Source organism: Mastomys coucha, unplaced genomic scaffold, assembly GCF_008632895.1.
Source record: "Mastomys coucha isolate ucsf_1 unplaced genomic scaffold, UCSF_Mcou_1 pScaffold22, whole genome shotgun sequence".
NCBI classification, from domain to species: domain Eukaryota; kingdom Metazoa; phylum Chordata; class Mammalia; order Rodentia; family Muridae; genus Mastomys; species Mastomys coucha.
Genome location: NW_022196905.1, coordinates 79,384,551 through 79,412,141, shown reverse-complemented (window position 1 = coordinate 79,412,141; position 27,591 = coordinate 79,384,551). Strand labels below are relative to the sequence as shown.

The following is a 27,591-nucleotide window of genomic DNA, read 5'->3' as shown; positions in this document are numbered from 1 at the left end:
TTAACCAAGATGCCTGTGAAAACGAGAGTAGCCCTGTTCCTGCTCCTGCTGAGTGGCTTCTTTGGATCTGGGACTGGTGGGAAGGTGCTGGTGTGGCCAATGGAGTTCAGCCATTGGCTCAACTTAAGGACAATCCTAGATGAGCTTCTGAAGAAGGGTCATGAAGTGGTGGTTCTGAAACCTTCAGCATCTTTATCTTATGAGGTTGACAATGCATCTGCTATTGAATTCGAGACTTATTCTACAACATACTCCTTATCTGAGTTAGAGGAAATTTTCTGGGAATCACTCAGAAAATATATTTATGAGCTGCCAAAGCAGTCATTTTGGGGATACTTCTTAATGTTTCAAGAACTTGTTTGGATAGATTCAGATTTTTTTGAGAGTCTCTGTAAAGATGTAGTTTTTAACGAAGAACTCATGACAAAGCTACAAAAATCAAGGTATGATGTCATTCTGGCAGATCCTTTCATACCCTGTGGTGACCTGCTGGCTGAGATCCTCAATATACCTCTTGTGTACAGTCTCCGCTTCTTTCCTGGCTCCACTTATGAAAAGTACAGTGGAGGACTCCCACTGCCTCCTTCCTATGTGCCTGCTGTTATGACAGAATTGAGCGACAGAATGACTTTCATGGAGAGGGTGAGAAATGTCATCTATGTGCTATGTTTTGATTTTTGGTTCCAATCATTTAATGAGAAGAAGTGGAATCAGCTTTACAGTGAAGTATTAGGTAAGTGCCCTGTTCAGTTGAGATTGTCACGTTCTCAATTTGCTGTGTCATTGGAGGACATGTCATTGTGTCATCAAAGAACAAGATTGACAGAGGAGTGACTTATCTCTCCTAAATAAAATGATGGAAAACCTAGAAAATTATCTGTCAGATTCAAGTATTGTAGAGAAGTTTGTATTCCAGTGTCAGTTGCAAAACTTTGTCTATGAATTGTCAGCCACACTTCAGGAAGGCACACACCCACATAACAAATTTTGATTATTTCTCTAAGAAACTATGTAAGCACAAGACATTTTCCCTCATATTTTAAAGCAGCACTTTTACCTGACTGGTGCCTCCATTGTCGTTACTATCTTTGTCATTTTATTGCCTTCATTGCTATTATTATCATGTATATGCACATGCTCACTTGTGTCATGGGAGAGGGGGACGGTGCTCTGTGTTGCTTATGTGGACACCAGATTAAATTTTGAAGAGTTTTTATTTCTACCTCTATGTATATTCTTGGGATCAATTCAGGTGTTTAGGCTTGTATAGGGATTGAACTCAAGTATTTAGCTTGCAACACCTTTACCTTCCTAATGTATTACCCCAGCCTCTAAAACATATGCTTTAAACAAAGTCAAAGTCTTCATGACTTATAAAATACACTGAGGATTATACATGCTTCTACCATATAAATATATATGTGCACATATATATGTATATATGCATATATATCATCTTTCTAGCTACAAACTAAGGAGGACTTTTTATATAAATTAATTTTCTCATTTATGGTTTGAAAGATCTTCCACTTTAACCTACTAAACGTCTACACAGCTGTGAATATGCTATCTCTGCTCCATACATAGAAAATATGTGAATGCAAAACGTGGGGGAATCTAATTTTATCTATTAGAGTGGGTTGAAATTGTGTTTCAAATATCTAATCTTGAAATGTAGACATATTGGATATTACTTACAGTGTTTAAAATATTCTTAATGAACATACATATTTCTATCCATATTTTAAGGACTATATACATGTTATCTGTAAACAGATCTATACAAGCCAAATTATTACATGATCATTCATGAATCAAGAACAAAATCAAAGAACTCAGGCATAATCAAAATTTCTCTTTGAGGGCAACCAGGGTTACATAGTAATACCATGTATCAATGAAATACTGAAACAGATCCCCTTAAATGTTTACACTGGACTTGGGTGCACACACCTTCCATCTCTGCAGTTAGGGTGAGGAGGAAGAGGATCTAGCATTCAGGATCTACTGTGGCTACATTAGGGACTTAGGAACCACTCTAGGCTGCACCCAACTATCTCAAATCCAGACAGCACAAAATTCTCAGTTCATTTATAGGAGCACACATCAAGGTTCCAGCTGCTACATGGGACATATTCCATCTAGAGTTAAAGAGAAAGGTGTTTCCCTGAGTTAGGATTCCTAGATAATGGCATTTGATTGTATTTCAATGGCATATCTCAATATTTAGTGATCATGAATTTCCAAGGTGGTGCCTACTCACAATGACTCCCGCAATAACTTTATATATCGCTAAGCATAAGTATGAGATACATACGTATTACAAGTTTTCCAACACACACACACATATACCAAAGTCACACACTTGTAAACATCTCTGGCTGCATAATCAAACATGCTTCCAGAAGGCTACCTGGCATAGTCATGTTCACCTGACATTTTGTCACATCTTATGTCTTCGCTGCTCTGACTCCTCCTCAGGAAGACCCACGACACTCTCAGAGACTATGGCAAAGGCAGACATATGGCTCATTAGGACCTACTGGGATTTGGAATTTCCTCATCCTGTCTTACCAAATTTTGATTTTGTGGGTGGACTCCACTGCAGACCTGCCAAGCCCCTGCCTAAGGTAAATATATTCCCATTTTCTGGCTTCTGTTTGCCTTGCATTAGCAACAAGAGTGGTTATATTTTGTTCCTTCAGAATCTGTGTGTCCCACTCAGGACATCACAGGAACTTAGGTAAAGACAAGAGCCAGCAGAAAGGCCTGTATCTGCTCCATCACAAGAGTCTGCATTTCCTTTATGGACCCTGTGGACTTCTGAGGACAGGGACAGTTAGACTACTTACTAGTCAACACAGAGATATCAGTGATTCGAGCAGACCACACAGATATCTAACAGATCCAACCCAGAACTAAGCACACAGAGAGCACACAGAGAAACAGAGTGTGCACAGGCTTACCCAGAAACACCAACAGTTTTATTTTGAAATTTCACTGTGTTGAAGAAACAGAACAGTGTAAATGTTACAGTGAGGGAAGGCCAAGTTGTCAGGCAGTAAAAGAGGAGTCAAGATAAGGCACATAGTTTTTCTCATTTAACAAAGCTCAGTATCTCCCTGGTCTCTAAAGCTGCTCTAAGATAATGTCTATAAATGAATTTTATATCCACTCTACAAGTACAGAGCACATCACAAAGAAATGTGATGTGATTTTAACTCTTCATGCTGCAAAGAAAGTGAAACTTTTTTCTACTCTAGGAAGAGATGTCTCTGGAGAACCCTCCTTTAGTTATACAAGGACATAACTATGTTATGTCACATGATAGTATGTAAAAGATGACATGCCTGCTTTAAAATATAATTGGGATGTATACAGTTACTGAGAACTCCTAAAAGGAAAGATTTCTAAGTTCTGTGAGGCCAGCAGTGTTAACAGGAGACTCTGTCTTTACAGCAAGGGGATGGCAATACCAACAGGAGAGGGAGGTGCAGAGTGAGGGCATGAAGGGTGTGCTGAGGCAGAGGTCAGTAGGGGAGAGTTGGTCCAACATGCCCAGTGCTGCTGCAGGGAAACAGAAGAGAGGGGCCAGAGGGAGGTCTATGCATGGTAATTGGAAATGATGGAGACTGATGTTGCAGAAACAAATTTTCAACCACAGTCAATAACTTTTGATTCTTTTTCTTCTTTGTGGTGGGAATTGTTCCTCTAAAGGGACTGCTTCATACTATTAGACATTCACATACTTCTGTGCAGTTCAATACATATTTGACAAAGTATATCAGGAGTGCAAAAATATCTACACTTTAAAATTCATTGTGTATTTCAGAACAGCTAAAAGAATATTATGATGCATTTTCAAATTAAAGAACTGATAGTCATTTGAGTGAATATACTATTTACCTTGATTTAATACTCCAAGAAAAATGAAAACAAATTTCATGAACTTATTAAGTGCATGAGAATGGACCATTCCTAAGAAAATTAAAAATAGATTTAAGGTCCATGAATTCCATTCTTGAGCATGCATGTAGGGGAATCGAATGAAGGCTCTCAATGAGACAGTAATGCAAGGATGATAACATCACTCTTCCTCAAGGGAGAGTCATTTACATGAGAATGGCTCCGTAGGCTCAGATGTGAGTAGCTGGTTCCCAGATGGTGAACTATTTAAGAAGGATTAGGACAAGTGGCATTGTTGGAGGAAATGTGTCACTGAAGAAGGACTTTGAGGTTTCAAAAGCTTAAGCCATGCCTGATCTCTGTCTCTCTGTCTGCAACATATGGATTAGGTTGAGATCTGGGCTTTTATTCCAGTGACACGCCTGCCTGCCTGCCTGCCTGCCTGCCTCCCATGGTGCTAACCAACAATAAGTTAGTAGATTAAACCCCTAAAACTGGAAGCAAGCCTCCAATTAAATACTTTCTTTTATAGGTTGCTTTAATTATGCTGTTTCTTCCCAGTATTAGAACAGTAGCTACAGAAGAGGGAACAAACTTAGATATCACTAAAAATGTTGACAAATAAATATATATAAATATGCATGTATGCTTATATATTACTTAGAACAGTAACTAAGAAAGGGAGAAGCAACCTAGATATCACTAGAAATGTTGATGAATAAATGTATATAAATATATGCATGCTTATATATGTATATATTTACAAGTTTACATATTTATGTACATCTGCATGCATTTATCTATACATTGCATATTTACAAATACATTATATATACATATATTATATATACATTATAATACACTATATGTATGAGTGTGTGTGTGGACATATATATAGTGTGTGTATATATATATATATATATATATATATATATATATATAGTGTGTGTGTGTGTGTGTGTGTGTGTGTGTATGAGTGTGTGTACAAATACAAAGAAATATCCAAACCTTTAAAATCTATGATACAAAGATGCATGGCATGACCTTAATAACAGTACACTAAATTAACTGAGCTAGTATACAGGGAAAAAAGAAAATAAGAAAATCTCATGTAAACTGTGTACATTAGTTGAAATTATAGAAAGAGAAAGTGGATGTTTAGTAGCCAAAGGGACAAGGAGGGAGGAGAACTTTGGATTTAATTTCTAAAACACTTGTTTTTCAAGATGAAAATAACCCAGGGCTATTTGGATGACTATGAGAAATGTAACCTGTGTACAACTGGTTACAAGTATACATCTTATATATGCATGTGAATAGTTTTAAAGGACCTGCTATTCTGGTCACTTCTGAGATTCCTCAGTTTCTTCCCTTTGATGTAAGTATCTGTTCCACGCAGGCTGTTTGGTTCTGCTGCTCTTTGTAATGGTCTGATATTTCCTTAACAGGACATAGAAGACTTCGTCCAGTCTTCTGGAGAACATGGTGTTGTGGTGTTTTCCCTGGGGTCCATGGTGGGTAGCCTAACAGAAGAAAGGGCCAATGTGATTGCAGCAGGCCTTGCCCAGATTCCACAGAAGGTGGGTTACGTGTCTCGGTGATACATGCTCACTGAGATGGTCATAAGCTCTTCTTGGTCTGCTTGCAGATTCCTCTTGTGTGAAACTAAAGTTTCCTGATAGCTCTAGCTTATCTCTGATGTCACTTAAGACACAGAACTACAAAGGATAAATGTCAACTAGTAGATAATATTTTTGATTAATAACATTTTTCTAACATTGGTTCAGTAAGAAAAACACTTAGCAAGTGTTTGTGAATTTCGTGTTAGGGAGGTATTATAGGCAGGTACAAAAATCTGCTTTGTAACTTCTATTTCTTTGGAAGATAACTGAGAAGTCTCTACACACTACAATGTATTCAGACCGCTATTCAGTTGTAACCAGTAACTGCATTGCCCCAGGAACAATGAACTATCTCTCAAAATAAGTCGTTGTCTGTCCAGACATGTGGCTTTTCTTTAAGAGCCTGTATTCCTCATCTAGAGGACCTGAACTTACTTCTGAGCCCCTGTGTCTGGCAGCTCATTCCTGCCTATAGCTTCATACCATGGGATCCAAAGCACTCTTGTGGCATCAGACTCTGGCACCAATACACATTTCCCATGCATATGTGCATGCACGCACTTAGACACACACACATACAAACTCCCTAACTTACACAGAAATAAAATTTTAATTCCTTATCTTCAAAATGAGAATTGTGCTATTCTAGTTTATTAGTTATTCTTTAATCATATTATTATTGCTATTATTATTGCTATTATTATTATTTAGATGCCTGTAATTTCTAAATAAATAGAGAAGAAAGAATGCGGATTTGGATGGAAAGAGAGGGAAGTAAAGCAGTATCTAAAGAGGACTTGCAGGGGAGAGCCCATAATAAGAACATATTGCATGAAAAATTTCTTTTCAAAGAAACAAAAAGAGAAAAAAGGAAAAAAGTAAATTTTTAAAATGGAGTTGTATTGTAGGTTCATGTTCATTTGGGAGTTTTTTGTTTTGTTTTGTTTTGTTTTGCTTAATCATTTATTTGTTTTTTATTTTTAATTAATCATTCCATTTATTTACATCTCAAATGATGTCCCACTTCCCTGTTACATCTCCCTTACCCCATATCCTCTTCCTTTTTGCCTCTAAGAGGATGCTCCTATAGCCACCCACTCCTGTCTCACCCCTCTAGCATTCTCTTCTCTGGGGCATCAAGCCTCCACAGGAACAAGAGCCTGCTTCCCACTGATGCCAGATGAAGCCATCCTCTGCTACATAAGCAGCTGGAGCCGTGTGTACTCCTGTGTTGATGGCTTAGTCCCTGGGAGCTCTGAGGGATCCTGGTAATTGATTCTGTTGTTCTTCTCATAGGGTTGCAATCCCCTTCAGCTCCTTCATCCCTTCCCCTAACTCTTCCATTGGGGTCCTTGGGGTCAGTCCAATGGTTGGCTATGAGTATCTGCACCTGTGTTAGGTGCTAGAAAAGCCTCTCAGAGAACAGCCAAACCAGGCTCCTGTCTGCAAGTTCGTCTTGGCATCAGCAATAGTGTCCGGGTTTGATATCTGCAGAATGCGTGTGCAAGTCCGTCTTGGCATCAGCAATAGTGTCCGGGTTTGATATCTGCACAATGCATGCTGGGACGGTCTCTGGGTGGCTTTTCCTTCAAACTCTCCTCCATTTTTGTCCCTGCCTATTCTTTAGACAGGGACAATTCTGGGTTAAAAATTTTTAGCAGGGTGGGTGGCCCCATGCCTCCACTGGGGTCGTGTCTATCTGCTAGAGGTAGTCTCTTCAGGTTCTATCTCCCTGCTGTTGGGTATTTCAGGATGTTATTCACACTGGGTCCAGGGAGACTCTCAAGTCCCTGGCGTCTGGGACTATCTAGTGGTTCTGCAAGTTTCCCAGCCTTCCCCACCCCACTGTTACTTATTTCTATTCATTCTCCTGGCACAAGACTTCTCTCTTATCTCTTCCTATAACTGATTCTGTCCCCCTTTTTCCTCCTCCTCCCCTCTCCCAACCAGCTCTCTACCTCTCGTGATTATTTTGTTAGCCCTTTTAACTGGGATTGATGTATCCAAAATAGTGATAGCTTGACTTCTTCCTTTCCAATTTGTATCCCTTTGACCTTCTTTTGTTGTCTAATTGCTCTGGCTAGAACTTTGAGTACTATATTGAATAAATAAGGGGAGAGTGGGCAGCCTGATCTTGTCCCTGATTTTAGTAGGATTGACAAGTTTCTCTCCATTTAGTTTGATGGTGACTGAAGGTTTGCTATACATCGCTTTTATTATGTTTAGGAATGGGCATGAATTTCTGATCTTTTCAAGACTTTTAACATGAAGAGATTTTGGATTTTGTCAAATGCTTTTTCAGCATCTACTGAGGTGAAAATGTAATTTCTTTGAGTTGTTTATATAGTGGATTACATTGGTGAATTACCATATATTAAGCCACCCCTGCACCCCTGGGATGAAGCATACTTGATTGTGGTGAATGATGGATTTGATGTGTTCTTAGATCTGGTTTGCAAGAATTTTTTGAGTATTTTTGCATCAATATTCATGAGGAAAATTGGTCTGAAGTTCTCTTTCTTTGTTGAGCCTTTTTGTGGTTTAGGTAACAGTGTAACTGTGGCTTCATAGAAAGAATTGGATAGTGTTCCTTCTGTTTCTATTTTATGGAATAGTTTGAGGAGTATTGGTATTAGATCTTCTTTGAAGGTCTGATAGAGTTCTGCATGAAAACCATTTGGCCCTGAGCTTTTCTTGATTGGGAGACTTTTAATGATTGCTTCTATTTCCTTAGGGGTTATGAAACAGTTCAGATAGTTTATCTGGTCTTGATTTAACTTTGGTACCTAGTATCTGTCTAGAAAATGATCCATTTCATCTAGATTTTCCAGTTTTGTTTGAATATAAGCTTTTGTAATAGGATCTGATGATTTTTTTTTAATTTCCTCAGTTTCTGTTGTTATGATTCCCTTTTCTTCTCTAATTTTGTTAATTTCAAAGGTGTATCAGAGAGTCCTTTAGATAGTTTGGCTAAGGGTTTATGTATCTTGTTGATTTTCTCAAAGAACCAGCTCTTAGTTTTGTTGATCATTCTCTTTGTATCATTCTCTTTGTTTCTAAATGGTTGATTTCAGCTCTGAGTTGGATTATTTCCTACCCTCTACTACTCTTGTGTGTGTTTGCTTCTTTCTGTTCTAGAACTTTCAGATGTGCTGTTAAGTTGCTACTGTAGGATCTCTCCAACTTCTCTTTTTTTATGATTATGTTAGATATTTTCTTTATTTACATGTCATATGATTTCTCCTTTCCCAGTTTCCACTCAAAAAACAAAAAACAAAAAACAACAACAAGAACAAACCCCTGTTCTCTCTCCCCTCCCCCTGCTCAACACCCCACCCTCTCCCACTTACTGGCCCTGGCATTTCCCTACACTGAGACATAGATCCTTCACAGGGCCAAGGGCCTCTCCTCCCATTGATAACCGACTTGGCCATCCTCTACTATACACATGCTGCCAGAGCCATCAGTCCCACCATGTGTACTCCTTGGTTAGTAGTTTAGTCCCTGGGAGCTCTGAGGGTACTAGTTAGTTCATATTGTTGTTCATGCTAAGGGGCTGCAAACCCTTCGGCTCCTTCAGTCCTTTCTTTAACTCCTTCATTGGAGACCCTGTACTCAGTTCAATGGATGGCTGTGAGCCTCTACTTCTGTATTAGTCAGATACTGTCAGAGCCTCTCAGGAAACAGCTATATCAGGCTGGAGTGCCCTTCCTTCAATCTCTGCTCCATAGTTAGTCTCTGCAACTCCTTCCGTGGGTATTTTGTTCCCCCTTTTAAGAAGGAATGAAGTGTCCACATTTTGGTCTTCCTTCTTCTTGAGTTTCTTGTGGTTTGTGGATTGTACTTCTAGTATTCTGAACTTCTGGGCTAATAACACTTATCAGAGAGTGCATACCATGTGTGTTCTTTTGTGATTGGGTTACCTCATTCAGGATGATATTCTCCAGATCCATCCATTTCCCTAAGAATTTCATAAATTCATTGTTTTTTATAGCTGAGTAGTACTCCATTGTGTAGATGTACCACAGTTTCTGTATCCATTCCTCTGTTGAGGGACATCTGGGTTGTTTCCAGTTTCTGGCTATTATAAATAAGGCTGCTATGAACATGGTAGAGCATGGGCCCTTATTACATGTTAAAGCATCTTCTGGGTATATGCCCAGGAGTTCTCTCCAACTTCTCTATGAAGTTATTCAGTGCTATGAATTTTCCTCTTAGCACTGCTTTCATTGTGTTCCATAATTTTGGGTATGCTATGCCTTCATTTTTGTTAAATTCTAGAAATTCTTTGATTTCTTTCTTTATTTCTTCCATGAGCAAGTTATCATTAAGTACTAAGTTATTCAATTTCCATGTATATGTGGGCTTACTGTTGTTTTTGTTGTTATTAAAGATGAGCCTTAGTCTGTGGTAATCTGATAGCTGCATGGTATTATTTCAATCTTCCTGTATCTATTGAGATTTATTTTGTGACAATTTATATGGTAGTTTTGTAGAAGGTACCATGAGATGCTGAGAAGAAGGTATTTCTTTTGTTTTTGGGTGAAATGTTCTATAGATAACTGTTAAATCCACTTGGTTCATAACTTCTTCTAGTTTTATTATGTCTCTGTTTAGTTTCTGTTTCCATGAACTGCCCATTGGTGAGAGTGGGGTGTTGAAGTTTCCCACTATTATTATGTGAAAATCAACATGTGCTTTGAGCTTTAATAATGTTTCTTTTACAAATGTAGGTTCCCTAGTATTTGGGGCATAGATCTTCAGAACTGAGAGTTCATCTTGATGGATTTTTACTTCCATAAGTATGAAGTGTCCTTCCCCATTTCTTTTGATAACTTTTGGTAAAAAAGTCTATTTTATTGAATATTAGAACAGCTACTATTGTTGCTAGAAATGATAAAAAGAATGGCAAGTTCCCATGATATACCCGGCTACTCTCTGCCCTGCCAACCCCACTGCCTCCACGGCTAGCCCCATGCAGGAACTGATTGCAGTCTTCCCAGCTCCGATTCACTTGCCTCAGAGCCTTCTCAGCCATAAACCCCCTGTGGTCAGTGGTCCCACATTCTAGTAACCCAGTAAATCAAAACTCTTGAAGCTTATAGTATATCAATCAGATTTATATATCAATAATTCTCAATTCACAAGATGCCCTCACAATAATATCAGAGCCAATTGATAATGACACAAGCTGCCCACCTAGATTAGACAAGTAATCACAATTAGTCTATCCTTTATGATAATTATAGCTACCAGTGGCTATTTAAAGCCACATGGAATCTGGATCATGGTCCTTCTGCTCCATCTTCCTTCCTTCTTCCTCCTGTCTCCTCTGTCTCCATCTCTGCAATGTTTTGCTCTGTCTCCCTTTTCCCTGTCCAATAACAGGCTTCTTGTTGTATTAATATTTAAAGTGATTGAACAGGGAAAATTCTGCTACATACTCCAGGTGGGTCTTAGGACCATTTGCTTAGAAAGATTTTTTTTCAGGTCTTTTAGTCTGAGGTAGTGTCTGTCTTTGTCACTGATGTGTGTTTCTTGTGTGCAACAAAATGTTGGGTCCTGTTAATATATCCATTTTATTGCCTATGTCTTTTATTGGGGAATTGAGTCCATTGATATTGAGCGATATTAAAGACCAATGATTGTTGGTTCCTTTTATTTTTGTTGTTAGTGGTGGTATTATGTTTATATGATTGTCTTCTTTTGAGTTTGTTGTGAGATGGTTAATTTCTTGGATTTTTGTGGGTGTAGTCTCCCTCTTTGTGTTGGAGTTTTCCTTCTATTATCCTCTGTAGGTATGGATTAGTGGAAATACATTGCTTAAATTTCATTTTGTTATGGAATATGTTGGTTTCTATATCTATGGTAACTGAGGGTTTTGCTGGGTATAGTAGCCTAGGCTGGCATTTGTGTTCTCTTAGGGTCTGTATGTTCAAGATCTTCTGGCTTTTAGAGTCTCTATTTAGAAGTCTGGTATAATTCTGATAGGTCTGCCTTTATATGTTACTTGGCCTTTCTCCCTTGCCATTTTTAATTTTCTTTCTTTATTCTGTGTATTTAATGTTTTGATTATTATGCAAAGAGATTTTCTTTTCTGTTCAAATCTATTTGGTGTTCTGTAGGCTTCTTGTATATTTGTGTTCATCTCTTTCTTTAGGTTAGGGAAATTTTCTTCTATGATTTTGTTGAAGATGTTTCCTTGCCCTTTGAATTGGGAATATTCTGTCTCTTTGATTGCTATTGTTTTTAGCAATCAAAACCTGTGAGCAAGGTTGTTTTTAGGGTTGGTCTTTTCATTGTGTCAGGGATTTCCTGGATATTTTGGGTTAGGAGCTTTTTGCACTTTGTATTTTCTTTGATTGTTGTGTCATTATCTTCTAAGGTATCTTCTATGCCTAAGATTCTCTCTTCTACTTCTTGTATTCTGTTGGTGATGCTTGCATCTGTAACACCTGATCTCTTTTCTAGGTTTTCCATCTCCAGGTTGGTCTCCATTTGTGTTTTCTTTATTTTTCTATTTACATTTTTAGATCCTAGACAGTGTTGTTCAATTCCTTCACCTATTTGCTTATGTTTTCCTGTGTTTCCTTAAGAGATTTCTATGTTTCCTCCTTAAGGGCTTCTATCTGTTTACATGTGTACTCCTATATTTCTTTAAAGTAATTATTTATGTAGTCCTTAAGGTAATCTATGATTTTCATTAGATGGGATTTTGTTGGAATTTTGCTTTTCAGGTGTGTTAAGGTATCCAGGGCTTGTTATGGTAGAACAACTGGATTCTAATGGTGCCAAGTAGCACTGGTTTCTATTGCATATGTTCTTGGGCTTGCCTCTCACCATCTCATTATCTCAGGTATTAACTGGCCTTGCTATCTCTGACTGGATTTGGCCCACCTGTGAGCCTGTGAGCCTTGTGACAGAACTGTTTGGAGTCGAACTGTCTCTGGATATGGGAGGGGGACTGAAGTGCTTGATCTGCCCTCAGCTGAGTTTTGGGCTCAAAGCAAATTGTGTCTCTGATAGGGTAAGGCAAATAGGGTCCACCTCTGCTGGCACCAATGGGGGTCCCAGTTAGATCAGGTATTTGGCAAGGCTGTTTCACCTGTGACCCTGATTGTATCGGAGCTCCTGAGAGTCAAGCTGTCATAGACTGTGGGAGGGGTCTGGAGCAATAGCTCTGCCCCAGCCAAGTTATGGGTCAGAAGGAAGATGGGCACCATGGGAGCCCTGACCTGATAAGTCAGGTATTGGGGCAGGGGGGTACCTCACCTGTGACCAAGGTTGTAGTCTGAGCTACTTGGAGTCAAGCTGACTCTCTGGATGTTAGAGGGGTTCTGGAGGGCCAGCTCTGCCCAAGGCTGATCATGTTCATTTGTAATCTTGGACAAATGTGACAACCTACCTTGAAACGGGGCCTGTATAAGTATGAGTCACTTGCTAACACAAAATAAAGGTTAGAAAAATATCTTTTATTTGCTACTTGTATTTCTCATCTCAGAGGCTTACTGCTGAATAAGCTCAAACTTCCTAGTTCTTTCTGAAATCTGCCTGGTTTTTTCAAGTCAGCTGCTCTGGTTCAAACTCCTCTCCAAGATGACTGATTAAATTTGACTTCTCTTTGATTCACACTGAATTGCTATGCTTGATCTCAGACTCACTTGATAAATTGATGTCACATTCTAGCTCCTTATTCTCTGTTTTCAGCTGTCTCTGTTGACCTGCAATCAACTGAAGGAACTCAACTCTACCGCAATGCACTCACTGTACTGACTCACAATTTACATATTATATGTCCTTCCTTTGCCTTTAAATAGCTTCTGATACAAATACAAATGAATATGTTACCATCATACAAACTCCATTTTTTATTATATATTTTCTTTATTTACATTTCAAATGTTCTCCCCTTTCCTGGTTTCCCCTCAAAAAAAACCCTATTCCCTCCACATCTCCCCCTGCTCACCAACCCACCCTCTCCCACTTCCTGGCCCTAGCATTTCCCTACACTGGGACATAGAACCTTCACAGGACCAAGAGCCTCTCCTCCCACTGATCAACTAGGCCATCCTCTGCTACATATGCAACTGGAGCCATGAGTCCTACCATGTGTACTCTTTGGTTGATGATTTAGTCCCTGGGAGCTCTGGGAGTACTAATTAGTTCATGTTGTTGTTGCATATGGAGCTGCAAACCTCTTCAGCTCCTTGGGTTCTTTCTCTAGCTCCTTCATTTGGGACCCTGTGCTCAGTCCAATGGATGGCTGTAAGCATCCACTTCTGTATTTGGCAGGTACTGGTAGAGCCTCTCAGGAGACAGCTATATCAGGCTCCTGTCAGCAAGAACTTGTTGGCATCCACAATAGGGTCTGGGTTAGGTGACTGTATTATGGGATGGATCCTCAAGTGGGGCAATCTCTGGATTGTCATTCCTTCAGTCTCTAGTCTCTGTTCTATACTTTGTCTCTATAACTCCGTCCATGGTTATTTTGTTCCTCCTTCTAAGAAGGAACAAAGTATCCACACTTTGGTCTTCCTTCTTAAGTTTCATGAGATTTGTGGATTATATCTTAGGTATTCAGAGCTTCTGGCCTAATACCCACTTATCAGTGAGTGCATACCATGTGTGTTTTTTTGTGATTGGGTTACCTCACTCAGGATGATATCCTCCAGATCCAGTCATTTGCATAAGAATTTCATAAATTCATCATTTTAGTAGTTGAGTAGTATTCCATTGTGTAAAAATACCATTCCTCTGTTGAGGGACATCTGGGCTATTTCCAGCTTCTGGCTATTATAAATAAGGCTGCTATGAATAAAATGGAGCATGTGTCCTAATTGAATGCTGGAGCATATGTGGAGGTCCTTGATCTGCTTGGACTTGAGCTTTGTACAGTGATATAAGAATAGATCAATTTGCATTGTTCTACATGGTAACTGCCAGTTGAGCCAGCACCATCTGTTGAAATGTTATCTTTTTTCCACTGGATGGTTTTAGCTTCTTTGTCAAAGACCAAGTGACCATAGGTGTGTGAGTTCATTTCTGGGTCTTCAATTCTATTGCATTGATTTACCTGTCTGTACTCCTGGGTATATGCCAAGGGGTGGTATAGCTGAGTCCTCTGGTAGAATTATGTCCAATTTCCAGAGGAACTGCCAAACTGATGTCCAGAGTGGTTGTACCAGCTTGCAATCCCACCAGCAATGAAGGAGAGTTCCTCTTTCTCCACAACCTCACCAGCCTCTGCTGTCACCTGAGTTTTTGGTCTTATGCAGTCTGACTGGTATAAGGTGTAATCTCAGGGTTGTTTAGGTTTGCATTTCCCTGATGACTAAGGATGTTGAACATTTCTTCAGGTGCTTCTCAGCAATTCGGTATTCCTTTGTTGAAAAAAATTTTTTTAGCTCTGTATCCCATTTTTTAATAGGGTTACTTGGTTCCTCTGGAGTCTAACTTCTTGATTTCTGTTGGTTGCCATTTTGTCCTATTGACAGTGTCCTTTGCCTTACAAAAGATTTGCAATTTTGTGAGGTCCCATTTATCAATTCTTAGTCTTAGAGCATAAGTTATTGGTATTCTCCCCTGTGCCCATGTGCTCAAGCTACTTCTCCACTTTCTTTTCTTTTAGTTTCAGTGTATCTGGTTTTATGTGGAGGTCCTTGATCCACTTGGACTTGAGCTTTGTACAATGATATAAGAATGGATCAATTTGCATGGTTCTACATGCTAACTGCCAGTTGAGCCAGCACCATCTGTTGAAAATGCTATCTATCTTTTTTCCACTGGATGGTTTTAGCTTCTTTGTCAAAGACCAAGTGACCATAGGTGTGTGGGTTCATTTCTGGGTCTTCAATTCTATTGCATTGATCTTCCTGCCTGTCACTGTACCAATACCATGCAGTTTCTATCCCAATTGCTCTGTACTACAGCTTAAGGTCAGGGATGGTGATTCCACCAGAAGTTCTTTTATTGTTGAGAATAGTTTTTGCTATCCTAAGTTTTTTGTTATTTCAAATGAATTTACAAATTGTTCTTTCTAACTCTGTGAAATGTTGAGTCGGAATTTTGATGAGGATTGCATTGAATTTGTAGATTGCTTTAGGCAAGATGGCCAGTTTTACTATGTTAATCCTGCCTATCCATGAGCTTGAGAGATCTTTCAATCTTCTGAGATCTTCTTCCATTTCTTTCTTCAGATCATACAGATCTTTCACTTGCTTAGTTAGAGTCACACCAAGGTATTTTATATTATCTGTGACTATTGTGAAGGGTATTGTTTCCCTAATTTATTTCTCAGCCTGTTTATCCTTTGTGTAGGGAAGGCCACTGATCTGTTTGAGTTAATTTTATATCCAGCAATTTTGCTGAAGTTGTTTATCAGGTTTAGGAGCTCTCTGGTGGAATTTTTGGGATCACTTAGGCATACTATCATATCATCAGCAAATAGTGATAATTTGACTTCTTCTTTTCCAATTTGTATCCCTTTGATCTCTTTTTGTTGTCTAATTGCTCTGACTAGGACATCAAGTACAATATTGAATAGGTAGGGAGAGAGTGGGCAGCCTTGTCTAGTCCCTGATTTTAGTGGGATTGCTTTAAGTTTCTCTCCATTTAGTTTGATGTTGGCTACTTGTTTGCTATATATTGCTTTTACTATGTTTAAGTATGGGCCTTGAATTCCTGATCTTTCCAAGACTTTTATCATGAAAGGGTATTGGATTTTGTCAAATGCTTTCTCAGCATCTAATGAGTTTTTTCTTTGAGTTTGTTTATATATTGGATTATAATCATGGATTTCCATATATTGAACCATTCCTGCATCCCTAGGATGAAGCCTACTTGATCATGATGGATGATCTTTTTAATGTGTTATTGGATTTCAGTTTTCAAGGACTTTATTGAGTATTTTTGCATCAATATTCATAAGATAAATTGGTCTGAAGTTCTATTTCTTGTTGGGTCTTTGTGTGGTTTAAGTATCAGTGTAATTGTGGCTTTATAGAACGAATTGGGTAGAGTACCTTCTGTTTCTATTTTGTGGAATAGTTTGAGGAGTATTGGTATTAGGTCTTCTTTGAAAGTCTGATAGAACTCTGTTCTACACCCATCTAGTCCTAGGCTTTTTTGGTTGGGAGACTATTAATGACTTTCTATTTCTTTAGGGGATATGGAACTGTTTAGATCATTTATCTGATCTTGATTTAACTTTGGTACCTAGTATCTGTCTAGAAAATTGTCCATTTCATCCAAGTTTTCCAGTTTTGCTGAGCATAGGCTTTTGTAGTAGGACCTCATGATTTTTTTGGATTTCCTCAGTGTCTGTTGTTATGTCTCCTTTTTCATTTCTGATTTTGTTAATTAGGATGCTGTCTCTGTGCCCTTTTATCTGGCTAAGGGTTTATCTATTTTGTTGATTTTCTCAAAAAAAAAATTCCTGATTTGGTTGATTCTTTATATAGTTCTTATGTTTCCACTTGGTTGATTTCAGCCCTGAGTTTGGTTATTTGTTGCTGTCTACTCCTCTTGGGTGAATTTGCTTGTTTTTGTTCTATAATTTTCAGATTGGCTGTCAAACTGCTAATGTATCCTCTCTCCACTTTCTTTGTGGAGACACTCAGAGCTATGAGTTTTCCTCTTAGAAATGCTTTCATTGTGGATTCATTTTCATTAAACCCTAAAAAGTCTTTAATTTCTTTCTTTATTTCTTCCTTGACCAAGTTATCATTGAGTAGAGTGTTGTTCAGCTTCCACATGTATGTGGGCTTTCTATTGTTTATGTTGTTATTGAGAACCAGCCTTAGCCTGTGCTGATCTGATAGGGTGCATGGGATTATATCAATCTTCTTGTACCTTTTGAGGCCTGTTTTGTGACTGATTCTATAGTCAGTTTTGGAAAAGGTACCATGGGGTGCTGAAAAGAAGGTATATCTCTTTGTTGTCGGATAAAATGTTCTATAGATATCTGTTAAATCCATTTGTTTCATAACTTATATTAGTTTCACTGTGTCTCTGTTTAGTTTCTCTTTCCATGATCAGTCCATTGCAGAGAGTGAGGTGTTGAAGTCTCCCACTATTATTGTGTGGGGAGTGATGTGTGCTTTGAGCTTTAGTAAAGTTTCTTTTATGGATGTGGATGCCCTTGCATTTGGAGCATAGATGTTCAGAAGTGAGAGTTCATCTTGTTAGATTTTACCTTTGATGAACTGTCCCTCCTTATCTTTTTTGATAACGTTAGGTTGAAAGTTGATTTTATTCGATATTAGAATGGCTACTCCAGCTTGTTTCTTGGGACCATTTGCTTGGAAAATTGTTTTCCAGCCTTTCACTCTGAGGTAGTATCTGTCTTTGTCACTGAGGTAGGTTTCCATTATGCAGCAAAATGTGGGGTCCTGTTTGCGTATACAGTCTGTTAGTCTTTATCTTTTTATTGGGAAATTGAGTCCATCTTATTAAGAGATATTAAAGAAAAGTAACTGTAACTTTCTGTTAATTTTGTTCTTAGAGTTGGAATTCTGTTTATGTAGCTATCTTCTTTTAGCTTTGTTGAAAGATTACTTTCTTGCTTTTAATAGGGTGTAGTTTCCCTTTTTGTGTTGGAGTATTCCACTTTTTATCCTTTGTATGGCTGGATTTGTGGAAAGATATTGTAAATTTGGTTTCGTCATGAAATATCTTGCTTTCGCCATCTATGATAATTGAGAGTTTTGCTGGGTATGGTAGCCTGGAATGGCATTTCTGTTCTCTTTGGGTCTGTGTGACATCTGCCCAAGATCTTCTAGCTTTCATAGTCTCTGGTGTAATTCTGATAGGCCTGCCTTTATGTTACTTAACCTTTTTCCCTTACTGCTTTTAAAATTCTTTCTTTGTTTAGTGCATTTGGTGTTTTGATTATTATGTGACTAGGGAAATTTCTCTTCTGGTCCAGTCTATTTGGAGTTCTATTGGCTTCTTATATGTTCATAGTTATTTCTTTCTTTAGGTTATGGAAGTTTTCCTTTATAATTTTGTTGAAGATATTTACTGGTCCTTTAAGTTAGAAGTCTTCATTTTCTTCTATACCTATTATCCTTAGGTTTGGTCTTCTCATTCTGTCCTAGATTTCCTGGATGTTTTGGGTTAGGAGCATTTTGCTTTTTGGATTTTCTTTGACTGTTGTGGCAATGTTTTCTATGGTATCTTCTGCCCCTGAGATTCTCTCTTCTATTTCTTGTATTCTGTTAGTACTGCTGGCATCTATGACTCCTGATCTCTTTCCTAGGCTTTCCATCTCCAGGTTTTGTCTCCATTTGAGATTTCTTTATTGTTTTTATTTCCATTTTTAGATCCTGGATGGTTTTGTTCATTTCCTTCACTTGTTTGATTGTGTTTTCCTATAGTTCTTTTAGGGGTTTTGTATTTTCTTTTAAGGGCTTCTAGCTGTTTACCTGTGTTCTCCTGCATTTCTTTGAGGGAGTTATTTGTGTCCTTCTTAAAGTCCTGTATCATCATCATGAGAAGTGATTTTAGGTCTGAATCTTGCTTTTCTGGTGTGATGGTGTGCCCAGGATTTGCTATGGTGGGAGAACTGGGTTCTGATGATGCCAAGTAGTCTTGATTTCTGTTAGTAAAATTCTTGCGTTTGTCCTTCATCATCTGGTAATCTCTGGTGTTAGATGTTCTTATTATCTCTGGCTGGAGCTTGTTCCTCCTGTGGGTCTGTAAGCCTGTGTCAGCACTCCTAGGAGTCCAGCTCTCTCCTGGCAAGACCTGTGCAAAGAGGGCTACAGAACAGTCCCACCTCCTGGGTGCAAATGGAGGCAGGTAGGATCCAATCTCAGCTGCGCTGCCACTTTTGTGGCCTGTATGCTCTTGGCTGGTCCCACCTTAGACAATCACTGGAGAGAAAATCACAAATTCCATTTTTTAATTTACATATTTTTTTCTCTTTCCTATTTTGCTTCTTTGAAAAGAGATTTTTAATGCAATATATTCAGATTATGGTTTCTCCTCCCCCAGTCCCTCTCTCAATCCTCCTCTTTTCCTCTCCATCTTTAATTAAATAGCTTCCTTCTTAAAACAGCATAGCTCTTTCCTATGCTGTTCTCCTGAAAGTTGAGTGTATCCTATCTCTGACTCATTCTATAAAAACTTTCTGAATTGCCATTTTATCTTCCCCTCAATTAGATGTCCCTGCCAAACATGGCTGCTTCCTTCCACAATCTAATTTTTCCTTAAAGGTATGTACTAAGTGTGTGTTTGTATACCAGTCAGATCACACAGCTCATGCAATATGATGATCCCTCACCTGAGCAGTAATGTTTTCTGCCTTAAAATTCCTCTATAATAGATAGATTGAGATCTATTAACCCCATATCTACCTGTGGAACTGTGCCTGTTAGTTTTGAAATATGGAAGACATTGGGCCATGTTCTTTAGGTGATCATGGACTTAGTATCACAATAGACAAGAGAGTAATCTAAGAAATAACAGTTATTATAATTAAACTAATTCAAATACCAGTGACAAATAGCTATAGTAAACTTGGAAAATAAAAAACTGTCATAAATATATATTAGAAAAACTAAATCAAGGTATATATTTGTAACTTTGGTAGAATGTTTAACTGATATTATAATAATACATTTCTTAATTCCTTCTGCTTGACATCCATGAACCTAACTTTGGCTAAGTTGAAGTTGATTAACTGTTAAGGTAGCATGCTGAAACTTGGATGAGAACAAGAATAAATGTAGAAGTGTGAAGCACATTTGCATCCTTGCTGTACTAGTTCCTCATGGTCCCTATCAATCATCCTCGGGCCTGGCTCCTACACAATGAGCTTCCATCTCCATTATTTCTTAATCTCTTATGAATTCTAGCATAAGTAACTTGACATTTGCCCAAAAAAATAAAAAGCTAACTTCACCTTAATAGGTTCTGTGGAGATTTGAAGGCAAGAAGCCAGAAACTTTGGGCTCTAACACTCGTCTATACAAATGGATCCCCCAGAATGACCTTCTAGGTAAGCATCAGGACACAGCTGCAACATGAGGAGTGGCCAGTCAGGAAGGTAAAAGTCAGCACTAATGCATTTATGACAAATGTGATACAAACCTGATAACAATGCAAAAAGAACTGAATGACTGTTTCTGATAACTTTCAAGATGTGGAGAAACCATTTTGATTTTTGCTGTGCTTAGTTTTCACGTATTATTTAAGTGACTTCTTCATGTTTCTCTCTACTTCCTATTTCTAGAAGGTTACATCTACCCTTTCCCCTACTACAGAGTAATTTCAAATGCCAAGTGAAGTGGCATTTTTCCATAACTGACTCTTCATTTACAAGGCTCACTTCAAAATTCCACATAGAGAAATGGTACCCCATGTAATGAAGTGTGCTCCATCTGATTCCTTTACAATGAGCACACAAACCCTACTGCTTGACAAAATCCATCAGGGCCAGAAACTCCACTGTTTCTTTATGAGAACATATTTGCCTGGACCGTAGCCCAAGATTGCACATACTCTTTGCTCCACTTGGAAGGATCGCTGCCTTTTTTGTCCATTACACGAAGTTATTCTACTTCTCCACTGTCTCTCCTATACATGACCTTCACTTAAAACTCTATGGACTTGCAGGGCTCCTTGCCCTAAAACTTCATAGGAACAGTAAAATCACTTAGTTATGGGAAAGTTATTTAGAGTACATTTTACTGAATCTTGCCTTTATTCTCTGCCTCTCAATTTCTTTCTCAGACTTATGGTTAATACTTCCCCTTCACATCCCCTCATGCTAGGTCATCCCAAAACCAGAGCTTTTGTAACTCATGGTGGCACCAATGGCATCTACGAGGCGATCTACCATGGGATTCCTGTGGTTGGCATTCCTTTGTTTGGAGACCAATATGACAATATTGTTCGCTTGAAGAGCAAAGGAGCAGCTGTTAGACTGGACTTTCTCACAATGTCCAGTACAGACTTGCTCACTGCACTGAAGACAGTCACTAATGACCCTTCGTGAGTACTGTGCTTTTGTGAAATTACCACTAGTCAAGATAGGGTCCCTCAAAGGCAATACTAGCTTTCCTCTGATCTTTAGTCTGATGGTGAAAACAACAACAGTAAAATAAATACACACTGTGAAAAAGGCTTTAACTGTCAATTTAGACTGCAATCTACACCCATGGCTTATTACATGAGAAGTTAGTTTAGTATACTTTGATGCTGGGAATTTTCTTCTCTCGCTAAATGAAAGGATACAATTTCCACAAATGGGATCAAATAAAGAAACAGGATAATGAAGTTAAACATATATAAAATATTTCAATTCAATGACCCAAAATTTCTAAAACTCTTATTCTTTGTTTAAATAATCTTCACTTATTGCCCAAAGTAGAATAATTATGCATATAAATGGATATATAGATATATTATATATAATTACCAAATATGAATACTTAGGATTTCCAGCTTTTTAAACATTTATAATGTCATTTTTAATCAATGCTAAAAGTCACCCCTTCAAATATCCTCTAATTACAATAGGATATATAACTTGTAATTCAGTCACTCACTTTCTATACAAAATAATCCTGCTACACAGTGGCTGGATGCATATATTAGCTGACCTCTCTATCCCCACTCACTCTCTCATTCCTAGACACCAATTACCTATGGCTAGCCCTATACCTCTATACAACCAGCTCTGCTAATATCTGCATAAGAGTGAGAAAGTGAAGTGTTTTTCTTTAGTGCATAGTTTATGTGATTTAGTATAGACCCTTAAGGTTTAAAGAAAGGATTTAAATTTTTATAATGGTTAAATAAATATTCAACGATGTTTTCATGCCACATTTACCTCATCCATCATCCAACAATGTGCATCTCAGTCACTTCCTCTACCTATCATGACTAGAGCTTCATAAACCATGGACATTAATGTATCTTTTGATATGTTGTTTACTCTTATTTTAAAGAGATTCTTATTGTAGGGAAGGCTGGGGTAATTCTGTTTCCAATATGTTCAGCAAATCCATGTTTATTTTTAGTTGCTGTATTAAATTGTACTGCAGTATTTGTCTATGATAATAATAATTCCACCCCCTGATGTCATTGGTCAGTCTGACATCTTGATGTCAATCTGGTTGTACATTCTAAAATCAGAGAACAGATACCACAAATTTTCCTCTGACCTCCACACATACTACATGAGTCATGCCAATGCCTCAGAGGCACTCACAAACACAATTTGAATATATAAGCAGGAAAAAGATGGGTTTGATGAATTCCATTTCCTCTGCTTATTTGTCATTATTGTGCTTGTGTCTCTGTAAACACTATGTGTTGAATTCAGGCCCTTGAGAATTCTAGGCAAATTACCAAATAGCTGCATTCCATTCATTTCTCTTCAGTTTCCAATTTTTAACTATTAATACTGATTTTTACAGTAATTTCAAAGAGATTTCACACTGTTTCATCGCAAGGTCATCAATGCAATCATCTTCAAATGACATTGAACTACCTCATTTTCAGTGCTTAGAACACCTCTCAAACATATCCTCTACTGAAAATTTGTTTCCCATTTCCCATTTGGAAAGAATTCCTCTGAAAATGTCATCCAACATGCAAATTTTCAAATGTACCTCAACCAAATCCACACTGCACTTTATATTCTACTACTGAATTTATAGAGTCTCATGATACTTTCCCTGAAATAATCATGGGCTATATGCACTAAGAAATTAATAGGTTTACAATGTTGGTGTCTTTAGCTACAAGGAGAATGCCATGCAGTTATCAAGAATCCACCACGATCAGCCAGTGAAGCCCCTGGACCGAGCAGTCTTCTGGATTGAGTTTGTCATGCGTCACAAAGGAGCCAAGCACCTTCGTGTGGCAGCCCATGACCTCAGCTGGGTCCAGTACCACTCCCTGGATGTGATCGGGTTCCTGCTGGCCTGTGTGCTGACTGTGGTGTTCATCCTCACAAAGTGTTGCCTCTTCTGTTGTCAGAAGTTGACTAAAGCTGGAAGGAAGAAGAAAGGGGACTAGCTGAGCTGGGGAAGACTGATGCATGGACGTCTCCAGTGCATCGCAGTAAGAGAGGCAATGATGGTAGGGCCCTTCATCCTGTGACAGGGTAGTTTTTCAATAATTACTTATCAAGTCAGAAGATGATTTGTTCTCCCAGAGATTTAGTAGTTCTTTTGGAATTAGTAGTATTTCGGCCAAAGATAAAATTGAAAGGGAGACACAGAAACATCAACAGAGTCAACATGAATACGCATAAAGTTTTACAAGTTCACTTCTGCAACATAGCAAAGAATGTTATGGCTGAAGAGTTGGTTGGCTCCATGGTCTAATCACTTGTCAGGCAAGACTTCCTCCTTGATTTTTGAGGACCTCATATAAAATTCATATCGAGTAACATCTATAACTCTAGTATAAGAAAACCAAGACATGTGAAATACAACCAGGGGGATTACCTGAAGTTCTCAGGCCAACTAGCCTGGTTTTCAACAAGAAATAGCCTGCCTCATAGAATGTGGAAGGGACATTAACACTGAAAGCTATGCCTTGACATCCGAACATGTGTGCCATAGCATAGGTGTGCCCCACTCACAAATTCATTAGCACAAGCATGTAATTATACACATGTACACAGGCTTTAAATACACATAGAAACACATACATACACATAGACAACACAGCACTTATGACTCACAGTTTGTTTGTGGATACACCATGAGTAAGAAGCCCACAATTTCTACATAGTTTTGCAAGTATTGAACAAGCTTTAACTTTATTTATTGCAGACTTTACAGGATGAATATCTAGGTAACACATTCAGGATTGGAGCTGGGTGAAACCTGTAATCCAACATTTGTCTTCAGGAGACTTGTACTTTTGCAGAGTCTCATGTGGGACAGTAAGTATCAGAATGACCTCTACCTTAAAGGACCTACCAAGATTGGACTTGTGGCTGGGGAGATGGCTCAGCAGTTACTAACTAGCTCTTCTTCTAGAGAACCCATATTCCGTTCCCACCACCCATATGATGATTTAGGACCAGCAGTAACTCGTGTTACCATGGGATCTTTTATCCTCTTCTGGCCTCTCTTGGCATTGCAGAGACACATGCACAGGAAGCCCACATAAAAATAAAATTAAATTAAAGATTAAAGACAAGTTTTGGTTTTATGATATTAATTCTATTTCCATTCAACCCTTTACAAAGAATAATGAGATTCCTTCATTTTCATAATTAGCCTTTGGAAGCAGATGTAATATTTCAATTTATATTTTGATAACACAGAAAAAAGACTCTAAATAAGTTGTTTTCACACAAGCGAAGGATGTGTGTATGTGTGTCCCTTTTTACAAAACAGAATGTACTTTACCTATGCTCTTTATATTCATGCTGTGACTTCAATATTTCTATAAGAAATAAATGTTTTGAAATTATAATGATGGCTCCAAATGGCCGACTGATTAAGAGTGCTTGCTCTGCCAGAATGAGAACTGGGATAAAATTTCCATCATGTGTGAAAGCAAAGCGTGATTAGAAATGACTACACCATAAGTTCTGGGGGAAGAGGGTAAATAGAAGTGGAGAAAATAATTTAGGCTTTAAGTAGAGCCTAAGAGAAGTGGCAAAGTTCAGGTTCAGTGATACATCCTTTCTCAAGTGAATTTGATAGAGTATGAGAAAGCAGGTAAGACACTAGGCCCCTTCTGCCTTCTGTACTCAGATGCATTGCTACACACACCACACAACACTCTCTCAAAGTCACACATATAACATACACAGACATAACATATATGGACCCACATTCACAGAGAGAATGAGAGAGATAATAATTATTAATCCGTAATCTATAATTATAAAATAAAATGTCTGTAATTATATAATTATATCTATAGTATACATCGTGAATCAATAATTATATTATATTGTATGTATAATATATAATTATAAAAAATGTCATGAAAGCAGGATAAACAAGCTGACAATGGCACATTCCACCAGCTCTAATCACATGAGATCAATCCCTGGGATGACATGAAGTAACAAGATCATGTAATCCCACATTTTTTTTTAAAGTTTGGCTTCAAAGCATAGATTTCTTTATTTTAAAACCCAAAACTGAATAAGAGCTATTTTTAAAATAGTTTTTATATTTTCTTTTTCCTTTAGTGTTCTTTAATATTTCTTTTTTTTTAAATTAGATATTTTCTTTATTTACATTTCAAATGTTCTCCCCTTTCCTGGTTTCCCCTCTGAACAAAATCACCTATTCCCTCCCCTCCCCCTCCTCACCAATCCACCCTCTCCTGGCCCTGGAATTCTCCTACTCTGGGGCATAGAGCCTTCAAAGGACCAAGGGCCTCTCCTCCCATTAATGACCGACTAAGTCATCCTCTGCTACATATGCAACTGGAGCCATTAGTCCCACCATGTGTATTCTTTGGTCGGTGGTTTAGTCCCTGGGAGCTCTGGGGATACTGGTTAGTTGAACATTGTTGTTGCATATGGGGCTGCAAACCTCTTCAGCTCTTTGGGTCCTTTCTCTAGCTCCTTCATTGGGAACCCTGTGCTCAATCCAATGGATGGCTGTGAGCATCCGCTTCTGTATTTGTCAGGCACTGTCAGAGCCTCTCAGGAGAAAGCTATGTCAGGCTCCTGTCATCAAGCACTTGCTGGCATCCACAATAGTGTCTGGGTTTGTTGATTGTATATGGGAAGGATTCCCAGGTGGAGCAGTCTCTGGATTGTCATTCTTTCAGTCTCTGCTCTACACTTTGTCTCTGTAACTCTTTCCATGGGTATTTTGTTCCCCTTTCTAAGAAAGATCGAAGTATCCACACTTTGGTCTTCCTTCTTCTTGAGTTTCATGTGGTTTGTGGATTGTATCTTAGTAATCCCACATTTTACCCTACTCTCCTGAAGAATGCTACGCTAAGTACAAAAATACATACAAATGCATGCACGTGTGCATGCATACACACACACACACACACACACATCATTTTTTAAAGCTTTTAAAGACAAGTACTTCCCTCTAGTTATCCTTATGGCCTATTTCAGCCATTTCTCCTAGCCCATAATCACTCTTTTGTGAATTCTCATATTCCTGCAGAAGCGCTCTATATCTGGACTCCACATATGCAACACATTTGGTTTGCATTCAGGTAGACTACCTAGCTCAGCCCTGATCCATTAAGGACATTTCAGAGTATTCTCGACTTGATCTGCCCACTTCCTAGCAACTCTTCCTATGCCACTTCTACCCTATACAAACTCACTGTCATTCTTAGTCCAAACCAGGATAACCATTATTTCTTCCTCTGTTGCCTTTTAGAGAACCAGCCTCCCAATCATGATTCTGAGAAATTAATCATCAGTTCCTTTCCCCTTTTGATAGTCTATCACACACCTCATGGAGTTGGCCTGGTCTAGCTACCTTGAGAGGCACTCTTCATAGGTTTACATGTCAGAGTCCAGGTCTCTGGAGTTACTCTGCCTTCAAGTTCCTGAGAAGCTGAGGCATTCGCTCAGGCAGTGAGGAATTCAGGCCTCCTTGTATTTCTCTGTATTTCTTAGAAGTCAATAAAACATATAAACTTGACAGGACGCATTTATTCTTGGACATTAATCTTATGTATCCTGTATAGCTTGAAAATGTCTTTATGTTCTGACAACTACTATTATAGTTAACCTAGTAGTCAACATTATATGCTATTTAGAAAGTCTGAGTGCTCAAATAAACCTGTCTCAGCCAAACTCTTCCTGAGACCCCTCCACCCTGACTACAGGGTCCCCAATGGAGGAGCTAGAGAAAGGATCCAAAGGAGCTGAAGGGTTTGCAGCCCCTTAGCATGAACAACAATACGAACTAACTAGTACCCTCAGAGCTCCCAGGGACTAAACCACCAACCAGAGAGTACACATGGTGGGACGAATGGCTCCAGCAGCATATGTATAGCAGAGAATGGCCAAGTCAGTCATCAAAGGAAGGAGAGGTCCTTGGCCCTGTGAAGGTTCTATGCCCCAGTGTAGGGGAATGCCAGGGCCAGTAAGCAG

At 38.5% G+C, this 27,591-nt stretch overlaps 1 protein-coding gene across 1 annotated transcript; it reads left to right on the top strand.

The window, feature by feature from the left end:
• Nucleotides 1-24,971, top strand: LOC116071424 (UDP-glucuronosyltransferase 2B31-like). The gene is made up of 6 exons (XM_031342922.1): nucleotides 1-733; nucleotides 2,482-2,630; nucleotides 5,355-5,486; nucleotides 20,442-20,529; nucleotides 21,305-21,524; nucleotides 23,279-24,971. The coding sequence occupies exons 1-6, from the start codon at nucleotides 10-12 to the stop codon at nucleotides 23,556-23,558; spliced, it is 1,593 nt and encodes a 530-aa protein (XP_031198782.1). The 5' UTR covers nucleotides 1-9; the 3' UTR covers nucleotides 23,559-24,971.
• Nucleotides 24,972-27,591: the final 2,620 nt, after the last annotated feature.

Coding starts and splice junctions, on each gene's coding strand:
- LOC116071424 (XM_031342922.1), top strand. CDS start 10: ATGCCTGTGAAAACGAGAGTAGCCCTGTTCCTGCTCCTGCTGAGTGGC. Junction 734..2,481: donor GCTTTACAGTGAAGTATTAG/GTAAGTGCCCTG, acceptor ACTCCTCCTCAG/GAAGACCCACGACACTCTCA. Junction 2,631..5,354: donor CTGCCAAGCCCCTGCCTAAG/GTAAATATATTC, acceptor TTTCCTTAACAG/GACATAGAAGACTTCGTCCA.